General features: G+C 37.5%; 1 protein-coding gene across 2 annotated transcripts in view; it reads left to right on the forward strand.

Moving 5' to 3' along the window:
• Positions 1–2,428: 2,428 nt before the first annotated feature.
• Positions 2,429–17,746, forward strand: part of LOC131302114 (LEAF RUST 10 DISEASE-RESISTANCE LOCUS RECEPTOR-LIKE PROTEIN KINASE-like 1.1) — a 41,161-nt gene continuing 25,843 nt past the window's right edge. The window contains exons 1-3 of one of the 2 annotated variants that reach the window (XM_058328745.1): positions 2,429–3,228; positions 15,685–15,717; positions 15,879–17,187. In XM_058328745.1, the coding sequence (XP_058184728.1) occupies positions 2,508–3,228; positions 15,685–15,717; positions 15,879–16,993 (1,869 nt within the window). In that variant the 5' untranslated portion in view covers positions 2,429–2,507 and the 3' untranslated portion in view covers positions 16,994–17,187. Of the gene's footprint in view, positions 3,229–15,684; positions 15,718–15,878; positions 17,188–17,746 lie in introns of those variants that run through there. The other variant, XM_058328743.1, reaches the window with a different exon arrangement.

The following is a 17,746-nucleotide window of genomic DNA, read 5'->3' on the forward strand; positions in this document are numbered from 1 at the left end:
TCGGTGCGTTCGTTTAGCTATTAATGGTAATGTGAGGTGCTAAGATAGATGGAGTGAATAGGCTTAAGCTAAACGTGGGTGTTGATAAGATTGAATGATTGGATAGGAGAATGGATAAACTATAAGACGAAATACGAGGACCTGACCCTTGATGCCATGTAGTATGAGAAGTGAGTTGGGACGACTAGTTTGGAAATAAAAATGGGAATATGAATTGGTGTAGACCGTTTAATTAATATCAGATTTTCTTTATATTTGTAATCGTATTATCAGAACCTTAGAGATGCATATGTTGAAAAGCAATGAAAATGGGTTGTAGTCGGATGTACGGGGTCGCGAGTACCCGAAACTTGAATCGGATGTACGGGATCATGAGCACCCGGAATGTAGAATGGATGTACGAGGTCATGAGCACCCGAAAATGTATTGTGGCTATATGGGGCGCTAAGACCCGAAAAATCTCTTAAGTTCATTACTCGGTATGTTAATGGTGGAAGAGCTACTTGAGCTCATATTGGAGATCAACGGGAAATGTACGGGGTCCTTAAGACCCGGAATATGAGTCATTAACTATAGAAGAGTGCGAGATGGAGTTGATCAATAATGACACATAAAAGATAGTTAATATACTGAATAATGACAAGTGAAGTGCCCTTGAGCCTTGAGTTCTTTCATGAAGTTACTATGGTTGCATTCTCTATCATTGTCTCTGACTTCATTCTTTTATGTTCAAATCTCCTCATTTGCATATAATGTTTGTAGAGATTTTCCTACTGGGCATGTGTTTTGCTCAAACCTATCATTCTTTCAGGTACAACTCAAGAGCAATAGCATGGAGTATTTGCCGTGCATATCATCTCATCCTTTTGAAACTGAACATCAAGGAAACAACTCAGATATCTTTGTAAACTCTTTTGAGAAGACTTAAATTGTAATTTTCATTTAATTCCTTGGTTTAAAGTATTGTAATTATTTAACTTATCTTTGTCTAAACTTTGGAACTTTGGGGCCAGAGTGTCATTGTTGTAATCTTTTGAACTTGATCGTACTCAATAAATGAATATGAGAAAGTCTTTTGGGTTATTATAAGTATACCGCGGTGGTTTTCCTTTTAAAAGTTGTTATTATTATTATGTTAAAAATCGAGGGCGTGACAATTCAGGTTAAATGAATAGACATGATCTAATCAAAAGGTATGACTATTGGAATTAAATCAAGAGATGCAATCTTTTACTAATAATCATGATCCGTGCCTATATAAGGGCAAGGGGTTCTACCAATTGGAAGGATAGATAATCAGAACTATTCTGATTGTTGTTTCTCTCTAGAATTATCTCCTACGATTATACTTGAGGGGCTCGCAAAATTCAAAGGTATTCGGGTTTCTCTTCATTTGTGCATAATGCAGTTAGACAACAGTTGGAGACTGCACACCGAATTCTCTCGAATTGGTGAGGGCGAATATCGTCTTAAGGACAGTGACATAGTAACGTGACTTAAAGCATCTCTGTTTATCAACTTTCATCGGCTACGATGACTTTTGGACCAACATTTTTTTCCAAAGCTACAAATCGACCCAATTTCTGATTGTCTAAGAGCAAGTACACCGTCCCTACTAATAAGTCATAATTTAACATCTCTTTAACATTTTTTCTTGCAAAATCTATGTTTACCACTCACCAATAAGGTAAAATTTACTTTCAAATAATGTTGATGTTATCTTTTATTGCAAATTTGACAGCAACTTTAACTTTCTAAATTGTGCACATTATTTAACCAAATGAATAGCATTGAACGTGAAATAATTTAAACCAGTAATCTACTTGTAGAAATATGCCAAAAAGATACCAAATCAAAAAAAAATATTATCCGAATACCAAATCAATTTGGCAAGTGATTTTTCTTGCACCTTGACTCCCATCACCTTAGGATCTCTCTCCAGATTTTTTTTCTTTTGCCCCGCAGTACACTTAAATGTGAAAATCAGACCAAGACTTCACATATGCTGCTTTGCACGTTTCATCGGTAAACCACAGATTTTTCAACAATAGACTCCTTTGGCTTTACAGTTTCATTCAACTTACAAACTGATTGATTGATTTAGGCTCTGGTTGGAACTTAAGGAAAGAAAAGAAAAAGAAAAGAAAACTAAAAGATTTTCCGTCATATTATTTGGTTGGAAGAGAAAAAGAGAAGAAAGTAAACAATTTTCAGTTTTGTAAGTAGTAAATTTTTCCTCCTTTTTTTTTTTTTTCCCTTTCCATTGAGAGAGAGAGAGAAGAGTCAGATTTTTAGAGAGAGAAGAGTCAATGGGTCAAGGTCTCTATAGTGGTGGTGGGTCAATGAGGAAGGAGAGCAGGAAACTCCCACTCATCAATGAGAGAGAGAAGAGTCAGATTCTACCAAAAAAAAAGAATCTCACCCCCGTCCCAAATAAAAGGGTCAGGGAATTTCGTTCCTCTTAAACTGTGGGGGTTTGTTCTGTCGTGCTAAATTGGGAATTTAAAATGATGGGTTTCCCCTCTTTTTTACTAGCTTTATTTCTTGTCTCTCATCTTCTGGTTCTTCACTCTTCTGGTTTTTGTCCACCTTCCTTCAACTGCAGCGGACCTCTTGATCCGATCAAAATCCCTCATACCAACTACACGCGCTCCCTATATGGGTTGTGTACTGTCAGTTGTGATGAACCAGATCCAAAGGTCATATGGAAGGGAATACCTTATCCAGATAGCAACACAACCCCTGGTACAATAAAAATTAATGACTCAGCACTAAAAACCCTTATCCAATCCAACAGTTGCGATTTTTCCAGTTACATCCCTACTTTCTATAATAATCCTTCTTCCGTTTCCTTCACAATCTCCCCCAGTCTCACCATCTTCAAATGCAACACCAGCAGCCATAAACTTCGGTGGGAAGCAGATGAGTACTTCCGTGATAATCACGATCGTTATGATGGATGTGAAGGCGGCGGGTACACGGTTTACTATTCACATCCGAATGATCAAGTTGATCAAGATCCGACTCGAGGCAGTCATCTGCCAAATTGTCACCGTTTCCAACTCCCATCAGTTGAGGAGGAGGGGGATCCGCCTAGTGATCTATTCTCCTTATTGACCTCTGATTTCTTTGTTGAATATCATTTGTCAGACGAATGTCTCAAGTGTCGCGATGATGATGGTGGCCTATGTCTGCGTCACCTCCGAGAATGCTCAAACGAGACAGGAGGTACAAGCATTTCGATTAATATATGAACATAAAGTGGGTAAATTTCACTTACCTTAACTGAGGTTTCTAACCATGATAGACACCTCTCTGCACGTTTTAAAAATTGCACTTACCTTCCTTTTACTTTAGTTGTCGGCTGCAGATTTCCCCAGCCGTTAGTCAGCTGCAGATTCCCCCAGCCGTTAGTCAGCTGTCACTTTTGTGAAGGTCTGCCAAAAGTGAAGATTCATTTCTCATTTTGCCCTCATCTTTTGTCTTTAGCCTTTTATACCTTTTTTTTCATTCCAAAACATGCAATAAACATATACCGAAATACCATTTGTTGATAATATATGTTCATTGAATATCAACAATAGAAAATACATGTTTAACATTTTCGGCTAGCCAAAAGTGATTTTTTTTTTTTGTCTTTTCTAATTTTTTTAATTTTACTTTTGGAAAAAAATTATTACTTCTTTTGGTTTCTCTATATAAGAGGAATCTACGAAGTAGAAAAATATGAACCAATTTGAAATTTTTAATTTAATACAAAATAAATAAAATAAACAAGATAAACCAGCTTATTTTAATTATTTTGGGTTTTTTTCTAAAGTTTGAAAATATGGTCCATGGTGTTTTAATTTTTTTATTCTACTCATTGAGACGAACCTAAAAATTAGAATGGGTGGTTCTAAGATACGTGGTGGTTGTTAATTATTCTACTCAAAGTTTAAAAAGGTTCACTAATGACGAGAAAAATACCAAGAAAAATAGGATCTATAGATTTTTTTTTAATAAGTGAATGGGTGGTTCTAAGATACATGGTGGTTGTTAATTATTATTCAACTACTTACTTGATTTTTTGGTTTCTGGCTACACATGTATAAATCTTTGGCATTTAAGTGAAATTAAGCTTAGTTTGGCATGAACGAACATTTATTTCTCTGTGATTTAAGGGAAAAAAAACTTGCTCGTATTCTTAACTTGTATAAATATAAATAAGTCTCCAAAAATAACCCAACATAACTCTTTTAAACCCACCTTAAAAGCTCTGCGTAAGTATGTTAACTATTTTGAGCCAATGAAAAAACAAAAAGAATATTTGGCATCTCAAATTAATTTTTGCTACAAAGACAAAAAAAAAACTACTAAACAAGTTTTTTAACTCTGTAACTTTCTTTTTTGGACTTTTTAGTTGTTAGGGAACTTTTACTATCTTTGGTTCAATTTTATACTTGTCCATCAAATGATTAAAGAAATTGGTAAAGAACTAGACAAGAATAAATGAAAATAAAAAGTTTCAAAATTTTAATTTTTGATCTCTCATATAGAGCAGAGGTGACTGGTCAAATGTTGAGGTGGTTAGTTTTGTTTTTTTGAGTTATTTATTTCGTCAAATAGACAAAACTATAAGAAAATTTGAGAAGGGGTAAAAAAGTAAAAGCCCAACTTCTGGTAGGAGAAGTTACCCAACAACTCTGACAGGGGAGGTAAGTGCAATTTCAGAAACGTGAGGGGAGGTTTGTATTGTTGTCAGAAACCTCAGGGGAGGTAAGTAAAATTTACCCTTTAGAAATAGTACTAGAATTTTGTTCCGAATGTTTTTACATGAAATTAATATTGCATGTTATAAGACCTTAATTCAAATTAAAACGCCCAACATTATATAACTTGTCTCGATTAATATATGAATATAAAATCTTTTATGAGGTGTTATGACTAGTGAAGTGTCCTGTATTTTACTCGATACTTAGAATTATTGTAGAGAGTACAAGAGAGGTTGTGCGAGAGTTGAGCATCGTAGCGAGGGGCTTTGTTCGGACAAAAAATCCCATTTGGCTTATTGGCAATTCCCAAAAAAGCCATTTCCCTGAGGGGAAATGACGGCCAAGAACGTGTTTTATAATTAATACCCGCCAAGGACATGCTAAGAACATTTTTTAATACTGAAAATATCCTTGGCGGGTATTAATTATCAAAACACGTCATGGGCCGCCATTTTCCCTTTCCCTGACTCCCTGTTACCAAAAATTCCTGTTTTCTTTTCAATCGACGGAGAATCAACGGGAAATCGTATCGTAAAGCTTGCTGGAATGTGGGTGTGAAAAGTGGAGTCTGGTTCCTTGCCGTATTTCAGGACTTCTTTGGAAACAAACAATGAAGTGGATGAAGTATGGAAGAAGATTAACAAAATGGACTTTATTAACCCTCAAAGTAGAAGAACAGTCAATCGAGATGATTGAGTGAGCAATTACAAGTTAACTCTACTCCTAGAAAAGAAAAGATAAAGGCCTGATTGGCGTTGTTTGTATGCCCTGAAACTGCTACTAATTTGTACTTAAATAGGCCTCTATGAATTTGAATTCAAATCTTCCCTCCAAAGTAGCAGTTGAAAAACTCCTTCGAATTCGATGAAGAACGCTCTTCAACTGCCGATCATGCCCACGTCAGGAAAACTGTTTTGTTAATTGCGGTTAGCATCCTCTTTAATCGTGGAATCATGGGACTTAATTCCTCTTTGACACTGATCAACGGTTCGAAGGGCCATAGGAATATGTCACGTGTAGGCCAATCGATGGACAAGACTTTTTTATAGTTTCATCATCGATTTACTTCCATTCTAAATTATTAAGGTGAGTCCATTCTATTCTTTCACTTGCCCATATTTACCCTTGCCACGTGTCGTCCAATCGACGGGTAAAAAGGAATTCTCAGTTATGGTACAAACAATGCCCCTCTTATTTGTTTGAGTTAAAAATCATTTAACTCGAATAAATAATTCCTTTACCTTTTTCAAAAGGCGTGATTAACACACGGGGTTCTCCCAACGTATATTTGCCCTTTCTTTTATAAAAATTAGGGCACCGTTACAAACCATCAACTCCGGAATCGATGGCGCCCAAAAAAGCTCCTCTAAGCAAAGCAATGGCCTCCAAAGCTTCTTCCAAGTCATCGACTCCTAGGCCAACCCAGAAGAAAGAATCGAGTTCTCAAAAAGCTGAAACCCCAACAGAGTCCTATCTTTCAAGGTACCCTCAATGCCTAAGGGTGGCACCCCAGTTACCTCTTTATTTTATTTCTGTAGTCAATCACCCCTCCAAATTCATATTGGGTCCTATTTACTCTCCAAACTCCCCTGACTCATTACCGACATATTATCCGGTGAATTTCGACGAACCTTTGCTCCTTTCGCTCCCAAGTCTCCATCGTACTGGTTGGAATACCAGAGGAACAATTCGGTCATGGCCCACCGTGTTCCCATCTTGGACAAAGTGGGTTGATCGTATGAAGTTATACTTACATCTTTTGTGGCATGCAATGGGAATTTATGAAGCTATAGACCTATCTACGCAGGCCTTTGAATTTAACCCTAATTTGATTGCTGCTGCTGCTTGTTTTTGGTCTGTTTCATCCAACGCTTTTGTTTTTCCACATGGCCCCATGAGTCTCACTGTTTTGGACATCATTCATCTGACTGGCCTACCGAGTATGTGTGCAGAAGTTAATGCTGCCTTGGATCATAACCCTTGTGATCCACCGTTTGAGGACTCTGATAACTCATGGAGTTATGCATATTTTATATCCATTTTTTGTACTTCTGATCTCAGAGAGCCATCATTTACTGAAAAAGTAGCATTGTACTTGTATTGGCTCAACAAATATGTGCTATGTGTGTCTGGTTTGAAGATTACCAAGGAATATTTTCGTTTAGCCATTTGCTTAGCTCAAGATGCAAAGCTTGCATTAGCTCCCTTTGTACTAGGGACATTGTATAAAGGATTGTGGACATTCACACAGAATAAAATCACCAGTAATTGTGGTGGTCCTTTCTGGATTCTTGATACGCACCTAAGATTGCTTGATCGTGGTGCTTAAGTCCGTTAGTTAGAAGTGCTTTTAGCTTTTATTGTCGTTTTTAGCCGATATTGCTCGTAAGGTAGTTTGTTTAGTGTTTCAGGCAAAACGCCCTTAAAAGGCGTATTTTGAGTGCAAAGTCAACCCCCAAGTTAATTCAAGACTCATCGCTCGGTGGAACTTGTGCCAAAGTGACCAAAGAACGAAGGCGAGGAGCATCGGGCAAGCCAACAGCCGTCGGGTGCCAAGTTCTGGAGGCTGGCTTGAAGATCCAGAGATAAGCTCTGCGTATCGATACGGATTAAGCTCTGTATCGATACGCGTTGGTTATCTTTCCAATCAGAGAGTCCCGTATCCATACGGCCATAATCTGTATCGATACGGGATTGTTACGTGAGATTGGCCTTTTCAGCTTAACGATGTGGTATCGATACTTTGCTTATTCTGTATCGATACGGAGAGCTTCCGACCAGATATTTTGCTACTTTTTGGACTTTCCATTTATGGAATACTTGCCTTTTATAGTATGTTTTTAGATATTTGAGGAGAGAGAAACCCATTGTGTATAAATAGGGGTCTCCTCTCTCCCCTTTGTTATCTAGTTAATTAAGAGCTTTAAGTTTTCCTCCATTAATGTTCTTTCAAGCTTTTCTAGTGTAATCTCTTAGAACTCAAGTAAGTAATTCTCGTTTGTTAATTTCTCGTTTATTAAAGTTGTTCCTACGGACTAGATCTTTTATAATATCAAGTTTGTTTTCGTTTTTATCGGTTAAAAGTCATGTCTCGTTTTTATGCTTTCTTTCATGCTTTAGCTATGTGTGAGTAGTTGATAGGCCAAGTCTCGGGGTAATCTTTCCCGAGGACTTAGGTGGTTATTTGGTTCTCAAACCTTCGGGCTTAAAATCTTGGTTTTCGGAATTTCATTAACCTAACCTTTTCGGTCTAAGCGAGGCGTGTTAACTCCTTGGTATGAAGTTTAGTCAAGCGGTCTTGGCAAGCAACATATTGAGGGCTCGTGGCCCCCTACGTGTTAGATACATTAGCAAAAATAGGTTGATTTAATTCCGGTTAATCACCTCTTTTGATAAACGTAGTCATTAAAGCTAAATCTTCCGGGCGTGAACACGCGGTCGTGGCTCTCGCCTGAGTTATATTGAGAACCGGTAACGGCTAAAGTCAAGGGTTAGACGATCCCTAGACTTGCCTCCTTTTAGTTTATTAAGCGTTATCCTAGTCTTTTGCCTTGGCAATTTTCATCGTTTCAAAGCAAAACCAAGTTGGCCGTCTTAAACGCCACAATCCACCTTACAAACCTACATTCCGATTAAGCTACATTCGAATTCTCTGTGGGTACGATCCCGGACTTCCGGATATTATGCTACCGACGACCTAGCCCTACGCTTGGGGTATTCAACCTTATATTTGAAGGCGAGGTTTGAAGGCGAAGCAATTCTCCAAGCATCAACCAAACTTATTTCCATAATATCAAAATCATTCCTATCTCTTTCGATAGAGAAAGGCAAAAATCTCTTTTGAATTTTTATTAATTTTTCATTTTGCCCTTCTGGAATCTTGATTTCAGAAGCAATTTGTGTCATTTGATTAGCATCACCATTTCTAATCTATAGACATGTTGCAATTGTACTTCATCAAAATATGATATAAGAATCTTAACTTTCTGTAGTTGTAATTCTAATAAAGGATGATTGCACTTATATTCACCTGTTATCTGTCGAATCACCAATTGTGAGTCCCTCGTAACATTTAAATATCTAATATTCAATTCTTTTGCGATTTCTAAACCGATAATCAAAGCTTCATACTCAGCTTGATCATTGGTCAAAATCCTGCTTTCATCTAACTGAAAAGAGAACTGTAAAAATTCCCCTTTCGGAGAAGTAAAAACTATGCCTGCTCCAACCCCTTTATCAGTTTTAGAACCGTCGAATGACAATTTCCATGGTTTTATTTCAATTATATGTATCTCAAATTCATCCTTTTCCATTAACATATTAGGATGATTAGCCACGAAATCAGCTAAAGCTTGCTCTTTTACTACCTTTTGAGGCACGTACTGTAAATCGTATTCTATTAAAGATAATAACCATTTTCCTTGTTTGCCTCTTAATATGGGCCTTGTTAAGATTTATTTAATGATATCTGTTTGTGTAATTACATGTACCGTCGATGGTAACATGTAATATCTTAACTTGATGGCAGAAAAATACAATGTTAAGCATAACTTTTCAATAGGCTTGTATTTTATCTCACATTCATTTAATCTCCTACTAAGATAATAAATGGCTTGTTCATGACCACTTTCATTATCTTGAGCCAAAAGACAACCAATCGATTGGTGCCCTGCTGAGATATACAATTTTAAAGGTTTTCCAGTTATTGGTGGCATCATAACAGGAGGCCTTACCAATGATTGCTTCAAAAACTCAAAAGCCTTCTGATGTTCTTTTTCCCACTAAAAATCTTTCTGAGACTTTAACTTTAAAAGTGGGAAAAAAGCAAGAGTTTTTCCAGATAAATTGGAGATAAATCTCCTGAGAAAATTTACCTGTCCCAAAAACTGTTGGAGTTCTTGTTTATTTGTTGGAGGCTGTGCTTCTATTATAGCTTTGGCCTTATCTTTATCAATCTCAATCCCTTTCTTATGAACCAGAAATCCCAAAAAGTTTCCAGCAGTAACTCCAAAAGCGCATTTCATTGCATTCATTTTCAACTTGTATTGTCTCATCCTCATCAAGACTTGCCTTAAATAGTCTATATGCTCATCAAATGTATGCGATTTTACTACTATGTCATCAATGTAAACTTCCATAAACCTTCCAATTAGGTCATGAAAAATCACATTCATTGTTCTCTGATAAGTCGCCCCTACATTTTTTAATCCAAATGCCATCACAATCCATTCAAACAATCCAATATATCCTGGACATCTAAATGCAGTTTTGTGTGTGTCTTCTTCTGCAATAAATATCTGGTTATACCCAGAATAACCATCCATAAAAGAAAGAAATCGATGGCCTGCAGTTGCATCCACTAAATGATCCACAACAGGCATGTGATACTCATCTTTCGGTGATGCTGTATTTAAATTTCTAAAATCGATGCATATTCTTACCTTACCATTTTTCTTAATTACAGGAACAATATTTGAGATCCATTCAACATATTTAACAGGCCTAATAAATTTGGCCTTAAATAATCGTTCTATTTCTTTCTTTACTTCTCTTTGAACTTCCGGTGTTATCTGTCTTGGAATTTGTTGATATGGAACAAAGTCCTCTTTAATAGGAATCTTGTGTTCAACCAATGATCTATTCAAACCGGGCATGTCAGGATAATCCCAAGCAAAACAATCTTTGAATTCAGACAACAAGTACTTCAAACGATCCTTCATTTCATCAGGTAAAGCAGCACATACATGAAGAATTCTAGGATTTTCGTCTGTCCCTACATTAAAATCCTCTAAAGGATCTTTTACTTCTGCTTTATAATCATCAAGTTTAGCAGGAGCAGCTTCAAGATCTTCCATAGTCAATTCCTTAAAAGTCAAAGGACTATCATCTACTACACAGTCTGCCCAATTACAAGAAATAGGCTCATCAACCTCTAATTTCCTAGACACAATGAAAGAAAATAATCTCTTAAAAGTAGCTTTTAAAGTAGCTAACTCTTCATTTACATGGCTCAGATTGTCACTCATCATGAGAAACCTTTGATTTAGAACCACTAGACCTCAATATCATGTTAGGTCTAACAAAATCTCCACTTATTTCCTTAAAACCATCTGTAATGTATTTAAGGAATTGGCTTTCAGTAAGGCTTACCCCTATCGACTTCACTTCTGAACCTTCAAATTTGATTGGCCATAAGTCTTCATCATATAGACCTGCCTCCACATTGTTGGTATCTGCTTTGAATGGATGCTTATCTGCCCAGAAAATTTCCATTCCGTCGATCTCTTTATCCTCTCCTTGTTTCAAAAATATTAATGCCTGATGTAAAGAAGAGGGAACACAACCATTTATGTGAATCCAATCTCTGCCTAACAAGGCATTATAATTGGAGGAAGAATCAATAACAAAGAAAGTAGTGATCATCTTTCTATTTCCAATTTGTAATTGCAAAGAAATCACACCTTTAGCAGGTGAACATCCTCCTGCAAAATTTTCAACTGTCACTTCTGTTGGGATCAAGTCTGACTCATTTTTGTTCAAGATCTTCATCATTTTCGAAGGCAAGATGTTTACTATAACTCCATTATCAATCAAAACCTTGTTAATAGGTTGCCCATTGATGTGAACCATAATATATAATGGCTTTAAATGCCTGACCAAAGCATCTTCAGGAGTCCTCAAGACAATCACATCTTTTCCTTTTGTGTCTTTCTCAATTTGAATAGACTTCTTTTTTAAGTCTTCTTTCTGCTCATTTATTTTCACTATAGCATCTGTTTTGTCTTCAACATCCCCTTCTAAACTCGCGGGCTGATTAGGTTTTGCCTGAAAAGTTTTTGGCAAAACTAAAATCATGTTGCAATGAACTCTAGTAGGGGAAACTGACCCGAATTGGATTGTATCCAGTGCTTGGCCAAAGGTGGTAGACTTTTGAGAGTCCACTTCATTCTTGTCATCTTTGAAATCTTCTTTCATCATATCTGAACTGTTAACTGACAAAAGATCATCATCATCTTCTAACAATACTTGTTGAAATTCTTCCATTTTCTTCTTTAAGCTCTTCTTGAATTCTGCCTTTTGCTCCTTAATCGATAGAGCAGGGGAAGAACTTGAGCTTTGCCCCCCAAGCCTTTGAGTAATGGTTGGTTTGATTGTTTGCCCCCCAAGTTTTCCTACCTCCTTTGCTTGCTGTTTAGGCATTGTTGAAACTGGTATAGTTGACTCCCTAGTCCAAACCATAGGGGCTGCCTGATTTAGAACTGGTCTGGCCTTTATTTCTGGCCATTGTCTTGAATCCATCATTATCTGTTGGTCTCTCCTTTCTCTTTCTGAAATCTTCCTTTGTAACTTCCTTTTCTAAGTGTTGGTAATGGGCTCGAATTCCCTTACACTTGGGAATTTAGGATGTCTCACTGTATCCCACCCTTGATGCTCGATATTTGGTGGAATTATCATCCTTCCTTGATATCCACCCCTGACAAAAGGCATTCTTCCCCTTGATCTTGCACCCCTTGGGTAAAAACCTCTTCCCCTTCCATTCATAAATGAAGGTGGATAAATTAGATTTGCATCTGGTTTCCCAGGTAGTGCTGGAATCACAGGATATCCTTTAAATAGGAATGGACCATCATCTTCCCCGTACCATTTGAGTGATTCAGAAGGTATAAAAATCCCAGGGTCTTCACCTTCAAAAATCAACTTTGGACCTACATAAATCTGTAAATCACTACTTCCCATAGTATTGAATCTAATGGAACCTTTAGCATAGGTACCATTGTACTCTTTTTCTGCAATGATCTCTTCCCCTTTCTTGATCTCCCCATCACATCTTAAACAGAAATAATTCTCAAATTTCTGCCTCACTTGAACTTCCTCTTCTTCTTCCATAATTTCTTCTTCTTCTTGAATCCTTCTTTCAATTTGAGATGCCATTTTCCCTTTCTTCAATCTGGCAGTCACCATATTGACTTCCACCAAAGGAAAAGGATCAACATCAATACCCATCACTTCTTTATTTCCCTTAGCATACTGTAACAGGCCCTTCTGGATCAGGTCCTGCACACAATTTCGAAATGTAACACAATTGTTAGTATTGTGTCTAAAAGAATTATGCCACTTACAGTAATCTTTTCCTTTTCTATCCTTTTCAAGAGGAATCATATGCCCTGGTGACAAAGTTAAGAACTTTTGATTAATTAGTTCATCAAATAGTTGATTAGCTTTGGACAAATCAAATGAGTATTGTCTAAAATTTGCTTGATTTCTCCTATTTGGGTGAGATGAAGGCATATTCACAGGCTTCTCAGTCTTTGTTAAAGTGTCACATACAATTGGTGCTTTTCCAATCACTTGGGCAACATCTATCTCTACGTCCCCCTCTACATCTTGGTAATATGTACCAAATGATTTGCTTTCCTGTATTCCCCTTCCATAAGAATAGCCTCATATCCTATGGCTTTGGAAGTAAAATCAAATAAATCTCTGAATTCAGTTCCAGTAAAGTGTTTCTTAAAATCATAATCAAGCCCTTCCTGGGCTATCTTCACTATTTCAGACTCGGGGATGTAAAAATGACACTGATTCCTAATCTTTTTGAATCTGTTCATATATTGTTCAACAGACTTTGAAGGCTTTTGTTTGATTTTAGCCAAGTCTGCTACTGAAATTTCTGGTGCATGTCTAAAGAATTGAGTATGAAACTGTTCTTCCATTTCTCTCCAAGAATGAACAGAATTTGGAGGCAAACTAATAGACCAAGAAAAAGCAGTTCTAGTAAGAGAATGAGGAAACAGCTTTAATTTTAAAGCCTCATCCAAATCTGCTTCACCTATTTGTAGTCAAAATCTCCCAACATGCTCTATGGTCGACTGATTTTCCTCTCCATTGAAAAGAACTAAATCTGGAATTCTATAATGTCTAGGAAAAGGCACATTATCAACCCAATTTGGATACGGTTTCTTAAACATAGGTTTTTCAATTCTCCGTAATCCAGGACCATACATGTCTTGCATAATATTCGTGAGTTGAGCCCTTAAATAAGGCTCCTGAATCCTTCCGGTTTGATTTGGAGGAAAAAGGATTTCAGGTCTACCATCATACCCATATGGATAATCTTGTCTTCTTATGTTTGGTGGATCGTACCCATAAATATTTGGATCACCATTAGCCATATTTGGAACGTTCCTGTTATCATTCCTAAAAATGTTTGCATAAATATTTTGCCCCCCATGGGCATTATTTCCAATATTTCTAGTCTCTGTTCCCATAGAAACAATAGTTGGTATACTTTGATAAAAACTCTGATTTTGACCATTGCTAATATTATTTGGGACTCTATTCATACCAGTAAAAACAGTTTCAAAAGTTGGATTATCAAATACCTGTGTAGAAGGTACTTCAGTATTACGGTTGGTATATCCACTGGTCTGTCCAGGGTTAACGTTTACGTTAACTGGGACTTCCACCGTTGGTTGATTTCGTGCCACTGTTGCCTTAAACATAGCCATCAAAGTTTTGGCTACTTCACTTTCTGGATCACTTAAAACTCTCGCAAATTGTTGGACTAAATCAAATGACTCGATCTCTGGACCATTTGGTTGGCCACCTTCTGGACTCCTCTGGTCTGGATTCATAGTATTGATTCCATTTGCATCCCTTCCGCCATTAGCATTGGCAGAATTGTTGTCATTGTTGCCATCTGTTGGCAATTGATTCCTAATCTTTGGTGCCATTGCTCACTTCCAAATTAGTAACAAGCCCTCCTTCTAGCACCAAAATTGTTACCAAAAATTCCTGTTTTCTTTCCAATCGACGGAGAATCGACGGGAAATCGTATCGTAAAGCTTGGTGGAATGTGGGCGTGAAAAGTGGAGTCTGGTTCCTTGCCGTATTTTAGGACTTCTTTGGAAACAAATAATGAAGTGGATGAAGTATGGAAGAAGATTAACAAAATGGACTTTATTAACCCTCAAAGTAGAAGAACAGTCAATCGAGATGATTGAGTGAGCAATTACAAGTTAACTCTACTCCTAGAAAAGAAAAGATAAAGGCCTGATTGGCGTTGTTTGTATGCCCTGAAACTGCTACTAATTTGTACTTAAATAGGCCTCTATGAATTTGAATTCAAATGTTCCCTCCAAAGTAGCAGTTGAAAAACTCCTTCGAATTCTGATGAAGAACCCTCTTCAACTGCCGATCATGCCCACGTCAGAAAAACTGTTTTGTTAATTGCGGTTAGCATCCTCTTTAATCGTGGAATCATGGGACTTAATTCCTCTTTGACACGTGTCGTCTGATCGACGGTTCAAAGGGCCATAGGAATATGCCACGTGTAGGCCAATCGATGGACAAGACTTTTTTATAGTTTCATCATCGATTTACTTCCATTCTAAATTATTAAGGTGAGTGCATTCTATTCTTTCACTTGCCCATATTTACCCTTGCCACGTGTCGTCCAATCGACGGGTAAAAAGGAATTCTCAGTTATTGTACAAACACTCCCCCGTCTGACACACACACCAGACCCGACCCCACCCCAGTGTTCCAAAAATACCCCTTGTTGGGAAGCCAGAACAAGACAAATATCCAGGGCAATTTGGTAATTTCACGCCTCTGTTGTCCAGCTTTTTAAGATTGGCTTTTTTTAGTCAGAGATTTGATGGCTTTTTTGGCTTATTTCCGGCGGGAAAGCCAGCTTATTTTTTTGGCCGAACAGGCCCTAAGGGCCATGTGACTTTGGGAAGTTCCAATGCTTAAACAAGAGAGGAGGTACTCGCATTTCTACTTTGGGGAGTTCCAATGATCATTCTGTCATTCAATTTAATATCAGAATGTGTAAAGTAAATTAAAAATAAATCCCATTTATTTTCATCCACCGTTCTTTTCTAAACTCGTCTAACCAATTTTTTTTCCTCTCTGACAATTTTTATAGGAAGAAGTAGAATGGTATGGATTCTCGGAACAGGTATCAATTATGTGCTTCATTAGCTTAACTTTTTCATTCACATGATAGTGATCGAGATTCCTTTTCCTCTTTCCATTATACTTCTCTAGGTTTACATGTAATAGGAAGGTAACCTAGAACAATTATCTACATCTAACCATTTCTTCGGAATTGTGCTTCAGTTGTCCCTGCTGTTGGCATTATGGTAATTCTATTGTTCTGCATTATCATCAAGAAACTCTCAAAAACTGAATCAACATTCTTTTGGGAAAAGAAGACAGAGAACTACCGAAACGTTGAGGCATTTATAAAGAATTGTGGATCTCTTTCTCCAAAAAGATACACTTACTCCGACATCAAGAAAATTACCAACTCCTTTAGAACTAAAATAGGCCAAGGAGGCTTTGGTTGTGTCTTCAAAGGAAAGTTAGAAAATGACTGCCTCGTGGCAGTGAAGGTTCTGCAAGGGTTGAAAGGCAATGGAGAAGAGTTCATTAACGAGGTTGCAACCATCAGTAGAACTTCTCATGTAAATATTGTGACTCTTCTTGGGTTCTGTTTTGAGGGTTGCCATAGAGCTCTTATATATGAGTTCATGCCTAGTGGATCTCTTGACAAATTCATACATGATGGTGGTGCCTCGACATATCGCCAGTTGGGTTGGGAAGCAATGTACCGAATTGCAATTGGTATTGCCCGAGGGTTGGAGTACTTACACCGTGGTTGCAATACTCGAATTTTGCATTTTGACATAAAGCCACATAATATTCTTTTAAATGAGGACTTTTGCCCAAAAATATCTGATTTTGGACTTGCTAAACTATGCCCGCAAAAAGTGAGTATCATATCGTTGACGGGTGCTAGAGGAACAGCGGGCTACATTGCCCCAGAAGTATTTTGCAGAAATTTTGGTGGGGTTTCACACAAGTCTGATGTGTATAGCTATGGGATGATGGTTCTAGAAATGGTTGGCGGAAGAAAGAATATAAGTGTCGAGGTTGATCGTACGAGTGAAATATACTTTCCACATTGGGTATACAAGCGTCTTGAGCTTGATGAAGAACTCGGATTGCATGGCATTATGGATGGTGAGGCAAATGCAAGTGCAAGGAAGATGATAATAGTTGGCCTATGGTGTATACAGACTGATCCTTCAAACCGACCATCAATGAGTCGGGTGGTGGAGATGTTAGAAGGAAGCACTGAGTCTTTGCAAATCCCCCCGAAGCCTTATTTATCTTCTCCCTCAAGAGCACCAGTGGATTCGTCCACTACTCATGTCATGACATTTTTGTGACGATGCATGCATGCTTCTGAAGGGAAAGGCAAAATGTGCAATCCCCATGATTTCAAAAGGCACCCGGGAAAATTTGGTAATTTTGTATCTCCTATTTATTGTTGACGCATATCGCACAAAGCTTCTTAAGTTTCTTATGTCTGTACAAGAAACTATGATGCTTCCATAGTGAAAGTTCAACCCATAGTCGTAAATTCTTATTTGGCATGTATTGAGGCCTATAATGTGTATGCAGTTTCATGTTCTTTGCACAAGTGTCAAACTTGACTCGGGTGAAGACTTGTAGCTGTGCGAAAGTACAATAAACTTGAAGTATTGGGGTTAGTACGAAAGCAAGAGGGCTAGATTGTTGGTGAATTTGATTGTTTGATTCACGACAAAGCATTTAGATTGGTATACGGCCATCGAAGGAGATAAAAGGTCTCAATTCAACCCTTCTTATCTCACCACTCGATCAACAGTACTTTGACGAGTTCCGCTGAGTCTGGAACTTTGTGTATCAATGGCAATAGCTATAAATGCACATGACGTGCCTATCTGTTACCAAAATTCTCTGTTTTCTTTCCAATCGACAGGAAATCGTATCGTAAGCTTGCTGGAATGTGGGTGTGAAAAGTGGAGTTTGGTTCCTTGCCGTATTTCAAGACTTCTTTGAAAACAAACAATGAAGTGGATGAAGTATGGAAGAAGATTAACAAAATGGACTTTATTAACCCTCAAAGTAGAAGAACAATCAATCGAAATGATTGAATG

The sequence above is a fragment of the Rhododendron vialii genome, chromosome 9a, assembly GCF_030253575.1.
Source record: "Rhododendron vialii isolate Sample 1 chromosome 9a, ASM3025357v1".
NCBI lineage: Eukaryota > Viridiplantae > Streptophyta > Magnoliopsida > Ericales > Ericaceae > Rhododendron > Rhododendron vialii.